At 34.3% G+C, this 15,006-nt stretch overlaps 1 protein-coding gene across 1 annotated transcript in view; it reads right to left on the bottom strand.

The window, feature by feature from the left end:
- The window catches only part of GABRB2 (gamma-aminobutyric acid type A receptor subunit beta2), a 134,161-nt gene that overhangs the window by 70,957 nt on the left and 48,198 nt on the right, over positions 1–15,006 (bottom strand). The window contains exon 6 of the mRNA XM_085236771.1: positions 11,338–11,558. Within this exon, the coding sequence (XP_085092897.1) occupies positions 11,338–11,558 (221 nt within the window). The remainder of the gene's footprint in view (positions 1–11,337; positions 11,559–15,006) is intronic.

The following is a 15,006-nucleotide window of genomic DNA, read 5'->3' as shown; positions in this document are numbered from 1 at the left end:
CTCCTCAGGTTATTCTGCAGCTAGACAACTGCAGAGAAAGCTCATTCATCTTATCAAGATCCCTTTCTTTCATTTTCTATTTTAATGCTAGTCAGATCCATAGGTTTCTACAGTTACTTACCGGCATTTATGATCAACAAAGCTAATTACATTTGGAAGATACGTGACTCTGATCTGCCCAACAGGCTGGGATGATTCTGTACACAAGAGTTCAACTGATTCTAATCAGTTTTATTCAGATCTCTGTTTTCCATATACTTCTGCATACAATATTGCTTAACATTTTGTATATTCCAATCTGGAACTTCAACACTTCATGTATTATCAATGTATTAATTCAACTTCCCCGTAACATGAATTTTATTTTCTATATTGCATGCTTTCATAATTTTGTTTGGAGAACGTGTTCCTTACTACTTATCATCTACCATTCTTGTAGCTTGACTGTTCGTAAGACCTTTCCTTCAAAGGAAACTTACAATTAGAAAACATCTTAGGTACATGAGCATATTGAAAAATATCAGTCATACATGAGTACACTAAATATATGGGGAAAAAAAGGCTCATCTCAGATACGTTGGACCTGTTCTGGAGCCATTCATTCCATATATCCAAGAACCTTTTTAAAGTGGACACTGTGCTGTAGAAAGTGCCTTTTTTTTTTTTTTAATACTGTCTCTAAAATACCTTCTTATCTTTACTTAAAGTCCTTTGTTCATAAACAATAGGACAACACTTGCTGAAACTCAGTAAATCAAATTCACAGCAATGACCATTATCTCAGGAAAACATTTAGTTGATTAAATGCACAGGTGCTTTTAGGTGAATGAAAGCACCGGCATAAGCCTGCAAGGTGAAAGCATCATTTGCACAGTATGTTCAGCAGACTCAGAGGCACAGCAGTGAGTCCGACTGTCTCATGTCCAGTTTCACAAATTCTTACTCATTTCTGAGCCCAGACATGGAGTAACAGCCATCCAGACGCAGCCCTTTGGAATGATGCAGGTGTCTTTCCACAAACTCAGTCTGTTTGACAGGATTTAAAGCAGGAAATTTCCGGCAACAAAATAAATATGTTCCAGGATTCATATTTATGAAGCAGGAATTTCAAAACTCAAGAGTTTAACTTTGTTCTCCAGTGTCAAATCTGGTGTTTATCAGAGGACTCTCCACTGCACATGGTTTTCAGATGTTATTTTTCAATTCATTATGAATGCCAGCATGTCAACACTGGTGTTTGATATCATATGATAGTAATAGGACATGACAGTTTTCATCAACAACTGGGGTAGAACGTTTTAATTTTCTTAGTGTACAAGGATAATAATAGTTCACATCAATCCCAGTGTGAAGCATAATACTTACTGAAAAGATGTTCAGAGAGGTTTTTTTTTTTAAATAATAGCTCAACAGAAAGCCATAGCATGGATATGGACTTCAGGTCAGCACTGCTTGCAATATGGGGACAGTCGGAGACAACTGCTATACAATGAACCAACAAGCGTGTTTCTCCACTGAGAAAAGTGGTAAGGCACGTGAAAATTATTTTTGCCACGTCTTGAGCAGGTGAGATAGATCTGTATAAGCCAGCCCCAGCATTCTTCTCAAACTTATTCATTTCACAATACTTACTCCCATCTAATTAAATGTTGCATAGGGTGAAATACTCAGAAATATCCAGAAGCTTTTTGTTTGTTCTATCACAAGATTTCAATATTTCACTTAGAAACTTGCTTTCAGATACTTCAGACATGGACTAGAATTCATCACTGATGTCACACATTACTTACAATCATTTAAGTTAAACTACAGCTACTGACTCAGCAAAATGTCTCTTATAGGCGCTAAACCTCATTTCTAAACACAGATCAGAGATTTAGCAAATAATACCAACAGTTTAATAAGTTTATCGTTAAGGTTAAATGCCTTTTCCCAGTGTTCTTCCAAGCTGAAAAATAATAGTCTAATCATAGGCATCCTTAACGCAGTATTGATGCTCATGCCCTTAGAAATTATATGGAGCTTACTAACACTGTAACTCACATTATACAGAACAGAGATGATAGTTATCTCACTCAAATCTGCTGCATTTTTCTGAACTTTCAATACTCAATGATCTGAAATCTACAACACCGAAAGCATGCAAGTATATCTGTGCAGAGGATCTCTCCCAGCTTTTCGTTTATCCCAATAAAGCTATTTTCTAGTTAGTCAACTTGTTTAGTAACAACTGCAGTGCCTTAACAAGATCCCAGTAACTTTTCTCCACTTGGAACACCAGTATGACTCCGAAATCTAGAATGCCAGCAACTCAATCGCAAGTCAAAATAGTTGTTACACAAAGCCTTTACTGTTGCATCAGCGGTTGGTAACAGAAACCACGCACTGGGTGCAAGCCTGCAACTCTTTGAAGAGATAAGTTCCTTCTAGTTTCACCTCCCTCGAGTATTTCTCTACTCATATTTTGTGACCGTTTCTTTCAGGAATCTTGACAGTTATCTCCTTTAGTGTAGCACTTCTCTCTGACTCAAAAGCTAACCAGCTCCTGTCCCCTTCACAAGAAGCTTCAAGTACAGAGCTATGCTATATCACTACGGGCAGTATACACACTTGATAAGAAACCATCAGAGGTAGAACTCCGTGACAGGAATGGAACCGTTTTCTCAGATTACACAAATGCATTTTAAAAAGAATTCCGTACACTTCCTTTGAATGTTCCTACACAAACGAACAACAAAATAAAGTAGGAAGACCAAAATAAATTGTCCTTGAATTTGCAAATAACGGTCTAGGAGTGATACTTCAAAGTAAACAAGACTTAAAATTAAGAACACGAAAAAAGATAAAACCAGCGAATTACAAACCCAACAAATGTTTGAACACAGGAAAGCCTACTTTTCTGTGAAAGAAGTAACAACCGGATGTGTAACGTGGTCATGACAGATATGACATCAATGAAGAAATTAAGTTTTAAGGAATTATCTTTATCAGTTGTGACTTAGTTGTTGTTATTTTTCCTACTGTTTCTAACAAACCGTGAGAATTAATATGAGTAAGAAAGAAAACCAGAACAACATGTAAGTAGTTATTTCCTATCATCTGCCACATACAAGCTATGCTTGATGTCTAGTAGTTCAAGGAAGTCCTTAAAGTGAAACTGAAATATCTATAAATCTTGGGTTGTTTAGCTAGAAATGTTTGTGAATCTTTGGAACACATAAAGACTGACACAGTTACCCAAACAAAACAGGCACTGCAAGTTTCACATGAAGGAATGAAGATGAAAATCCAGTGCTCATGGCTGTTATTTCCTTGAAGGTTTCAGTCAAAGCTTGGCACAGGTATGATTAAAACAAGAAAGCATACATCCAAATTCTGCCTCTTAGCAACAGAATATAATCTTAGTTCTTGATTTAAAAGACAGGTGATGAATCACAAGTCTTCATAAATAAGGAGATGGCAATACACCCTCTTTGCATGGTGTAAATGTCGTGAGAGGAGGAGATGGAAAGCAAACACATAGCTGAGCCATTACCATCTGCACAATTAATATATGTTCTAAGCAGCAAGAGTGTAGGAGGAAAATGCATCATCACTTATGACTACACAGTCATTAGCCAAGATCCTAATCTTCACAAACGAATTAAAAACTCACCATTTACTGTGGCTGTCACAGTAGCTCCATAAACAAAAGAAACAATGGCCCCACTGGATTTGGGTGAAAACCGTGCATTTTGAAGTGGTTGTTAGTAAGCAGAAGCATGACATCAAGATAAATTGATAATTTAATGCTGCTAATCTAAGGCAATAACTGCTCCCTCCCCCTACTTCAAGCAGTTTTCACTATGAGGAAAAAAGAAAACAGAGCACATGGCGAATTTCAGAGCAAAACAACGACTAAGGAATAAGCAAGGTCTGTAACTGGATGAAAAATTGACCATGAAAATACTACTGGCTTTTCTAAAGGTTTATAGATTGTATAGACTTTACAATAGGAAATTACTGAACAGAAAGTCTGGCTAAGCATGCATAGATGGGGCAAATAGTAAAGCTGTTAAGGAAAGTCAGAAGGGGAGAGGATAATGCTTTTCTTTAAGAAAAGAAAGGAGAAGAGAGCTTTACTAGTGCTAATATGATCAATTAGAAATGGGGCAGAACCACTCATGTTGCCACACTGCTGTCAGCCACCGATGTATATTTACCCATCCTGTTTATTTTCATTTGAATACAATATTAAAAATGATACAAAAGAAAAGCTCAGACCTCCTACAGGGACAGAAGGGAGGCCCTTTCCCATTCCCCTACAGACTCTTTGCTAACACAGACATTTCTGCCTACACTGAGAGGTACTTGTTTGTCTAAATGGGAACTCTGCCAGCTTTCTGGCTATGAGATGACTTCAAGACAGACCTCTTTTTTGGTAAATAAAAGCTACAACGCAGAGCTGACACCTTAATCTCTTAACTGATATCATACTTTTGAGATGGATTACAAAAGATCATTTGTTAAACTAAATCCAAGCTATCAGCTTATTTTAAACAACACTTTGAACATCGTCTTTTCCATGGCCAGTGAGAACTGCCAAGCAACAAAAAAAACTATAATGAATAAAACCTTTCACTTATTCCTTCCTGCTAAGACTAACAAATATAAATGCACTCTCATTTCCAGAACTTTGCTCTCAATTCAAGTTGAATTAAAAATCTGGAATTATCAAGATGTCTCTTTCTTCACCTTATTCCTATAAATCTTTGTGTTTTTCTGCTATGGATGGAACATTTAAGCTTGGCATATTTCCATCCCATTTTGCAGACTTCAGAAATTCAGCAATACAAGAGTGATATTTTGAGATATTTGCTCAGGTCAAATCAAGTTTTCTAGGTTTATCATCTGAGCTATCAGTAATGTATCTAGCATAAGTCAAAGCGCAATATGCAACAGTTCCATTACCTTATGAAACAAAACTAAAAGCCATTCCTGCTATTTAATTGTGCTGGCAAACCTAACAACAAGAAGAAAACAAAGAAAAAAAAAACAAAATCTATGTGAGAAAAATTCTTTTATCAATGCTTTCTTTTCAATCATAAGGTTAAATCATATTCACCTTTCCCTTTCTGAATTTACATAGTTCAGGCATCCCATCTATTAGTCATGTACTTCCTAATTGCCTTTTATTCTTCTAATATCTATTCATTCTTCTGAATTAATTTCCAAGATTCTGTAATCGCTAAAATGAAAAGTAACAATGTTTTCATTCTTGACACCAAACAAACATTACTCCCCAGTTCAGTAGGGTTTATTCTCTTGTGGGGGTTGTACTACCACGAGTACAAAGCGTATTTTCCTAGCAATGCCATAAATCATAGATATAGATTATATAGAAATTAAAGCTGCATTGAAATAAAATGAACAGATTAAGCTTAAAGAAACTTGAAAGAGGCGAGGACCAGACAAGATGTGACAGGTGGAGTTAGAGTCTATCTCGTTCAATATACGCAAAATACAGTACTCAAGGATAGAGAATACTAACACAAAAGGATCAAAAAAAGTACCATATCACCACAATAGCCAATTCACCCTTGTGTAATGTTTTTGGACAGTTTTGGAAATCACATAAAGTGTTAAATGTAGCAATATAAATAGCACCATTACATTTAAACTCCTTGTAGAATTTGACTCCATCCAACTAAGTCAAAGGAGATGGTGACAGAAAGTTTGGCTTCAACATCATGTGCATCTAAGTGGGTACCTAGAGAACAACGTGCAGAAGGAAGATTGCTTTCTAATCCTTGTGTATAGAAAGATGTTTTTAGTTTCAAAAAAATGGGGTTTTCATCTCCCCCCCTTCCCCCCCGACTGTTTTAAATGTACAGCAAAACCCCTAGAGAGGCATGATTTATTTTTCAAATAAATATTTCCACAACAAAACTTCTGTTGAAGGTCTACTGAAGTTACATGAAAATAACAAACGACATCTCTGTCTTATGGCTATTCAATTACTTCTTTAAGAATCCAACAGTAAAAAAAATGTATAGCAGTCAGAGAGGGGATGACATGACATTTCTGCAGTAACGCTAACACTATGAAAGCATATTTAAACGTAATTAAGGATAACTATAACAGAATATTTCTAAGTATTATGTGATTTGGAGGTCCTCTTCTAGAAAATGCCAACAGACTAAAGATGCACGGCACTAGTGAATGTTAGCTGAGATAAAAATGTAATGATCTGTCATGCAGTTGTGAAATAAACTTTAGTGCACATAATTTAATAAATGTAAAAAGCAGAGGAATGATCTTTTATGTTTCAGTAAGTGCCTCCTTGCCTGAGTACTATTTCCCAGATTGTGCACTCATTGCCATCTCTGTTTTTTTGCATACAGAACCAGACGGAGTAGATAGATAATGAGAGATGATGATAAAATGAAAGAAACATATCTCTGAAAGAATGGAGCTTAGCAGCAAGGTCTATCAATTATTTACATCTTCGGCTGACTATATAAAACACTCTGTAGTCATCATAATGTTGGCAGTTTATAAGTTCTCTTCAAGTCGTTTTCATTGCTTGAAATTTGTAATATCTTGGTAAAAAAAAATCTACAAAGTAGATTGCAATAAACTTATGCTTATGGTAAATTAATGTTATGTTACTTTTCCATATAAGCAGAAGCATTTAGAACTTCAGAGTCTTTCTTTCTTTGCAGTATCAGATACATTGGCTTGTTAAGATAAATGGCTAACATTAATTTAAAAATAAGAAGCAATTTAAATAATATGAAGATAATATATTGTTAGTAATGGTGTCTCTCACACACCAAAATACATGGTGGTTCTTAACTGACATTCTGACCCATGAAAAGGAAATCATCTTGTCCTAAGTCAAACGAGTAAGGAGTCAGAGAAAACTCTACCATTTATCACTTCAGTCCTAATGTCCCTTATGTATCTATGTACAATACACTTCGATGCAACAGATTTAAAAACAATTAAAAACTACTTTGCAACAGTAAACTACTTTCAATTCTTTACTCAGAAAGATAAAACACCATAACAGACCTTAACAGTTTACAGACTAACTACATTTATTAGAGTACATTTGAACCCCCAGAATCCAAAGGCAAACGACTGTAATTCCCTGTGATCTTGTACCGAGAATGCTTGCTACTGATTTTTACAGTTTAAGAGTCCTAAGAAAGTCCATGAGAGGGAAGACTGCAAACCAGAACATTTTGGTCCTAGCTATACTTCATCATTTTCGGGTAATGTACATGAAACATATCTCAAAAGCATTTCCCCAGCAGCTATTCAATCCTGTGTTGTTTTTTTTTTTTTTTTCCGTTCTGATGCTGAAGAGAAAGCACTGTAACATTTTTCAGTAACTTTTGAACACATTTTCAATAAATGCTTTAAATAGGCAACACACAGTCATGTAACACCTTCTACAGTACAACTGACAGTCTAGCAGTGGTTATTACCCTGCAGAAGGCTTTGAGAGAAGTAGTGCATTTTTTGCATTAATCTGAAAGTCCTTTAAAAGGCCATATGCCTCTAAATACCTTTGACTTTTAAAGACAAAATTCGGAACAAATATTTTGAAGTGTCCGATTTTTTAAAAGCAGTCTCAATGGAGACAGTCTTGTTGGCATATTGGCATATTCTATAGTCTACAATGTAATGATCACCCAAATAAGAAATTAGCTGGGAGAATGACACGCCCTGGCAAACCATCCCCATGAAGTGCTAAATCTGGGTTTGCAGTTCACGTGTGAGAAGAATTTAGGGACACGAACATTTGCTCTTTTCTGTTTCAGAACTGAGAGCATTTGCAGACTACAAGTCATGGGGATCTATAGGATATAGATGATGCCCCCTGAAACGTCACCCACTACAAAGACAGCAATTCGTGAGGGGCCAGGCTGCAGGTCAGGTCACTGCAGTAACTGCTAAGGTCCTTTCAGTTCTGACACTGAGCATGCCTGTGAGTTCGTTCTTCATGATTTGATCTTGTAGTCTCCCTCCAGCCCTGAGACATTTTTCCCATCTGCTCGTACAGATGGCACAATCAAGTGAATTTAAAACAATGTTTTTCCGAACTTTTCTGTTTTCTCTCTCCTTAAATTACATGGTTCTAGGCTAATAGAAGCAGGGACTATTCCAGGGATGCCAACTCAGAAGGAAATGTGTGCAAATTAACGGCTACAGCAAATGCCCGCATTGCAGCCTAAACAGCTAACATAACAACCAAGGATAAGCATGGCTTAAAAGCACTCTTCTGCAATGTTTACACATATCCCTCGAGCCTGGAGAACTTATCTGACAATACCACAAGAGGAGAATTTCTCGCGATAACCTATTTCTCCATGTCTAAGCAGGACCGCATATTGTTCCAGGAAAAGCTTCCCTGAAGTACTTTGCACATTGAGGGCCAAATGAAATTTACATTTGTGGAAGAATCTAAAAATATGTATCTAGTCCCAAGAGATACAGAAACCACCTGGACTTTTCAATTAAAAAATAACAGCTAGATTTCAGGAGTTTAGAAAATTATTTGTCAAAAACTATATTCCCTGTTTTGTAAAGCTCTGTGACAAACCAAGTTGAAACAGCAGGTAGACAAATGAGCTGTTCTCTTCAAAGAAAAACATCTTAGAAAAAATAAAAAAAACCAAAAACCTGGAGATATAATTTAAACGAACAAGAACCTCCAGTACTTGCGGTTTCCTAAAACACTTCTCAGAAAAATAAAAAATCCATTCATTTAAGAAGTAGTTTCCAAAATTTTATTGCAATGTTCATCAAAATGTAAAAGAAAAATTATCTATAGAATCACAAGAACAAATCTGCGTAAGAAACAGAAACAGGGGAAATAAGTTTTTTCTAATTCTAAACAAGAGACTCATTTTCCTTCCACACGCAAGGCCTTAAAGCTTCACTCTTAATGCTTTATGATCCAGTCTCAACATCCATCTCAGAATTCACTTTTAAAAATATGCTAAAAGAAATTTATATAATATATATCTACATGCAATCTATATATACATTATGTAAACATACATCTAAATCTATGTACAGCAACTATAAATACACATTTAGCATCCACCTCATTAACTGAGGCTCTATCAGAGCATTCTGCAGTAAAATTTTATGAATATCTATCCTAAATAAAAATTTCCTTTTTCAGAATCTTCAAGTACCAGCAAAAACAATCCGATAGAATACATTACAGAAGAAAAATCAGATAGATTTGTGTTGCTGTAATTCTCAATTATGTTAAAAGTTAAATTTCAATTTAAGATTAAGTGTTTGATGACCCTTATTTGTTTTTGGAATGCATCTATGCAATATCCTCGGAGCAACTTAAAACTATTACACGGTTCTTTAGCTGATAGAGATTTTCTTGCTAATAAAGTAAATGCCACAGTTTGCCTGTTGGGCAATAAAACTCTGAATTTTTTTCACTTGATTGCAATGTAATAATCTTGGATAATAGGGCTTTTAATGGAAGAGATTCCTGTGACTTAAAGCCTTTTTCCTATTAAGCTTAATTGAATTAATTATTCACATACTAATGATTTAACAGCTATTCATATAAAATAGAAGCAAAAGATCCTCTTGAATACTTATCCTATACTTAAGATCTAATAAAGGAACTGAAGTAAAATATCTTTGTTTTCATTTGGATAGGGGAGGTATTTAAAATCCAACTACCCACTCTCCTGCTGTGGATGGAGGGGTTCTGAAGAAAAATGCATCTCCAGTCTTTGAGTCCTATGTAGAAGAAAGATCCTTAAGACAGCAGTCTCCCTTTTTACTCCAAAAATTGCATCTTTCCCAAAATTGGTTCATTTTGTCAATGTGTTGCCACACAGGAAAAGTGCAACAGTGATTCTAAGGAGAGCAGAGTAGATTAGTATCTATCCAACAGCTACCATCCCAAAGTGCATATCAAGGCTGGCATTTTATAATTCTTCATAATAATGCTTGGCACTTACACCATGTTTTATGAGATCAAAGCACTTCACAAACTAATTAATCTTCACAACACCCTTGTGAGAAGGTAGGTTTTACTATTCCAATTTAATAAATGGATCAACTGAGGCAGAGGAATTGTACACTTTCATGCCACAAAGGGAGCCCTGGTCTTCAGTCCATAGATTAGAAGTAACAGAAGCACAAGTATTGTAGTGAATTCCCTGGGTCTGTCAACTGAACTATTTGCATGAGTAAAGAAAATAGAATCTGGCCCATACCTTGTTTAGTTAAAATTACAGACAATTCACTTAAGGATTTTACAAGGGAATCAAGAAGCCCAGGTTCCTTTCCTCGTGTAGGATCAAATTTACTGTACAAGTCACAGAAATAAATATATACAACTGTGCGCTGCTCTCCTTTACATCTGGGAAAAAAATAATCAAGATAAAAGCACCTCTTCCTTGACTTGAGTTACAGGCAGAGTAGAAAAATCTCACAAGAAATAAGATAAATGTACTAAAGAAAGCTTTTAGAATTCACGCCCCCCCAAATTCATATTGTATCTTTTCTTCAACGTGAAAATATGAGACCTTCTAGTTTGAAGCTCTGCAAGGTTTTCAGTTTTTTTTATTTTTTTTTAATCCAGTCAACATTTTCTGCTTTGTTACAAACTACATCATATTAAGTCTTTTGCAGGAATATATTTAAATCTCTCAAGGGAATTATTTTCTTTTTTCTATGAATGTTACAAAAGAGATTCCATTTTTCAAACCTTCTAAAGTTCTTTTGTTTATTTCTGCAGTCATTAAGAATTTATTTAATGAGTATATAGCCATTCACTCACAAAACTAGGCTGAAAGACATTCCAGGTCAAACCTTATATCAGCAAAAATGAGAAAGCTGATTTTCATGACAGTAACATACAAATCAATTAAATGTTTAATTAGCATTGTTTATAAAATATATCATTTAGTTAAACAACCAGTTCAGACATATACATTTTCCTTTTTCCCCACCAATCCTCGCTTTATAATTGTTATTTCAGTTCCTTTGAGGATGCAGTTCTAAAAACAGCTTTTAATCCAGAATGTGTATTTACAATAGTATTTATACTCTTATCTGTTCTTAAAGCAAGTATTTTGGAACTGTACTAAAAGCAGAAGTTTATCTCCAAATTTCATTTAAAAAAAAAAATCTTCATCCATTCTTCAAATACTTAAGTTAAAATTGTTTCTGGAATATCAGCAGTTATACAGAACATAGCAATACAAAGAACAGCAATAAATAAGGTAAACAAAATAGGCATTAATTTGAAGCCACGATTAAAAGACTAAAAATAACGAGTCAGAAATGGTTCAAACTGACCTTAGTCCATACAAGACCGTCCCATCTGGATGCAAGCGGATCATTCTGTTCTTCACAGTGACACCATGTACGAATGACTTCTTGTCATTCAGGAAATAGGTATCAGGAACCCATAGCTGATCAGCTACTCTATTGTCCAGAGTAAGGTTTAGAGGTATTACATTATATGACAGCCTCTTATCTCTCCATGCTTGCTGAAAGTACATCGTCAAGGTATAGTCCTGTAGTTATAAAAACAAGACAATTTACATTAAAATAGAGAGCATACATATGCAAATATGCAAATTTAGCTGTTGTGATTTTGCTTGTTTCAGTTTAGAATTTCCATAAGTAAACTGTTTGTTGTTACTGTGCTGAAGAGTTTATACATACTTAAAAAAAAAAATGAGAAAATAGAAAAGATTGATTTTTTGTGACTGACATGGTGTTTCAGTATTTAAAAAAAGAAAGAATAATAGAAAAAAAATACTTTCAGATGGTTAACAACTTGCAATTTCTATAGCACTTAACAAGCCTAAAAATTCTAGGAATTAAACATTCACAGACCTAAATTTTACCTCTTAGCCTTCACTGTATTCAGCGAAGTAAGATCTCTGGATAAGCCCTTGCATCTTTAAAATTGCAGCTACCCATTCAAATGCTTTTCTAAATTAAAATCTCTTCAGTCTGTTAACTTTCCCCTGGGCACTGAAATCAAAGGGAAGTCCCCAGTGTTTCTGTGCATTTCTAAGCATAAGTCTTATGCTTAATTTTACAGATGAAGTGACTCTGGTTACTTCAACGGGACAATTCAGAGAACACAATTAAGCACCTAGCTAAATATGTGCAGTATTAGGTGACTGCTAGCTTTTTTTTTCTACTAAATATATCACTAATAAACAGTACTTGGGAGATATTTTCAGTTTTCGTGTATTGTGATGATATATCATAAACTAATTTCTAGCATTAGATAACAGAAAATCATGTAAGATCTGAATATTTTATTGCAAAAATTGCAATACTGGCTCTCAATTGTTACTTTATATTTCATTGTCCCTTTAGTTTATTTTAAAGGATGTGACAAGGACCGAAAATACATTTTTATTTTAGCTGGCAAATAAATATTCAAAGGCACCTGTCACAACTGTATTTTATGAATATTTTTATCTAAAAAAAAATCAACATGGCATAAACAGTACACAGAATTTCTTACAAAACCAAAAAGTTTAATTATTTTCTAGAAACAAGAAAATGTTCAGTCATATACTGTCAGTAAGAAAATGTATTAGACTTCATTATTATAACATATCACAACATAAAATAGATGGACTGTAACAATCACTGCCCTATCACCCTTGAGATATCACATTTTATTCTTATTCTAAAGTATAATCTACATGTACTAACGTAAGTCATACATATGAAAGACCCTTCCCTTTTACACCTCAGTAAAAGAAGAAGAAAGGCAGATAAGGAAAACTAAACATGTGCACAAAAATGAATTACATAAATCTGCAAATTTGGAGCACTGGTATAGCTAAAAGAAATGCCAAGACATCATGCTGGAGTTCAGGGACCGTGTCCCAGAAAAGATCTGGTGTACCAACTAAAAACTATTCAGCACCAAATGGCCTAGTTTTCTGACATGGCTGCAGTGTTTGGTGGTCAAATTAAGATATCTTAAATAATTTTTGTGAATCTTTTTAAGTAAAAAAAAAAAAAAAAAATCAAGTTACATATCTCAATGTCTGATTAGCTACAAAAAGATGAAAACTGTGCACACATGGTTCGATTCATTCCCTAGTAAAGAAAGAAACATCTGTTCTCAAAAATCCAACAAATTCAAAAAGATTTTTAGGCACAACATATTCCTGCACTGTCCCATGGCTCTTTGACATTAAGACCATCCTCACCCTGCAGAAATACTACTAAGAATAAAAGTTGGCTAATTTCACGTTAAATATGGGAATTCCCCTTGGCTGTTAAGATAAATATCGAAACAAATACATATCAAAAAGTATCTTGTCTTTTTAGGAAGACAGCCACACTGTGAACAAGTGGAAGTATTGAAGTGGCTAGCAGAAGACGATAGTAGTTTGGTAAATAGGACCTTAGCATGCTATTAAATTCACAGAGTGAGATTACTGGTAGTTTACTTAAGTGTAAAGATGAAACAGAAGCCAACTCATGTAAAAAGTCTGGCACAAGACATTAATTGCAACAGGTTGAAAGTGAAATGAAATCAAATCTCACGGTGACCATGCTAACTATGCTTTGTATAACATGATAAAGACCAACTATGGAAGCACAGGCTGTTTATAATACATGAATACAGAGATACAGTTCACAAATATAAATAAATAGGTTCACCAGTTACCCTGGACACAAAGTTTAAAATGCACTGTACAAATTTCTATTACTACAGTAAAATTTAAAAAATTAACAAATTTTGTTTAGTGTATTTATAAATACTTTTTTTTTTATCCTGAATTCACAAGTTAGCATTGGTGTGAAAGTTGTCTGAAAATGCATTTACTGCAAACAAACATACACTGGGAGATTTAAATTTAAATGAATATAACTGCTATAAGCAGCCAAGTTGTCAATGACCTCCAATGATCATAGGGAAGTTAATGCACAGGAAAGCATTACATCTGAAAACTGGCACTCCTACTTATATTTTCTAGTAATATCTTTTATATATATATATATGTGTGTATATATATATATACACATATATATATATATACACACATATATATATACATGTATATATATATATATATATATATATACACACATATACACACACAAATTTTCTTTCATCATTAACATCCAAAAAGTTTTCTTAAGCCAGAAAAGAAAAAAAAAAAATGAAAGGAAAGAAAAGAAAAATAAAAATGTCTATTTGGGACTACTACAAGCCATAACTACAAGTTATACACCGGTATAAACTAGACCCATCTCTGGTCAATAATTTCCAAATGCATATTTTTGGTTCTCTTTTTATGCTGGAAGAAGGATCAAGGCAGAAAAGGAAATAAACTTCATAAATATTCACAGTGACTGTGGGAGTCTAATGCAAAAGATGGAGGCAAACATACATTTTTTTCCATGCATTTCAAAGGATACTCCAATTTGAGAATAACAACATAAAAAATATAGCTCTTTTTCTTCTACATTTCAGAAAATGGGACTGATTCACAGAGTAGCTTGAAAATGTATACCTACACTTGTATTAACAAGGATATAAAGCAGCTGCTTTAACACTTTAGAAGTAATAAAATCAGGACACTTACGAGAAGAAAAATAAATAAGTCTAAGGAACATTTTGTGTATTATAAATACAACATACACCAGCAGGGAGTTGAATAAGCTATTTATTTCAACTCATTAGTATTGAATGGAGAACTCATTTGCAATTTGGCTTAAGTCCCTTCTTCTTCACTTCCCTGGTTATTTCTAACTTGCATTTAAAAAAAAATGCTTTACTGCATTTCCCAGTGCAGCATTATTAAAACCAGCTAATTTTCTTTGAAAATACTTGAAGCTGAAGGTTTTGCCTGAATGCTGTATTTATTTACTACACATATTTTAATAGCTGGCTGCTTGCAACATGCTTAAGTATACTTAAGTAAATTATGAAGAGTACAGATCTGTGCTGGAAAAAAAAAGTGCATCTTAATATAT

The sequence above is a fragment of the Meleagris gallopavo genome, chromosome 15 (assembly GCF_905368555.1).
Source record: "Meleagris gallopavo chromosome 15, MGAL_WU_HG_1.1, whole genome shotgun sequence".
In the NCBI taxonomy this organism is placed as follows: Eukaryota; Metazoa; Chordata; class Aves; order Galliformes; family Phasianidae; genus Meleagris; species Meleagris gallopavo.
The sequence above is the reverse complement of the archived record's forward strand: the minus strand, read 5'-3'. Positions and strand labels throughout refer to the sequence as shown.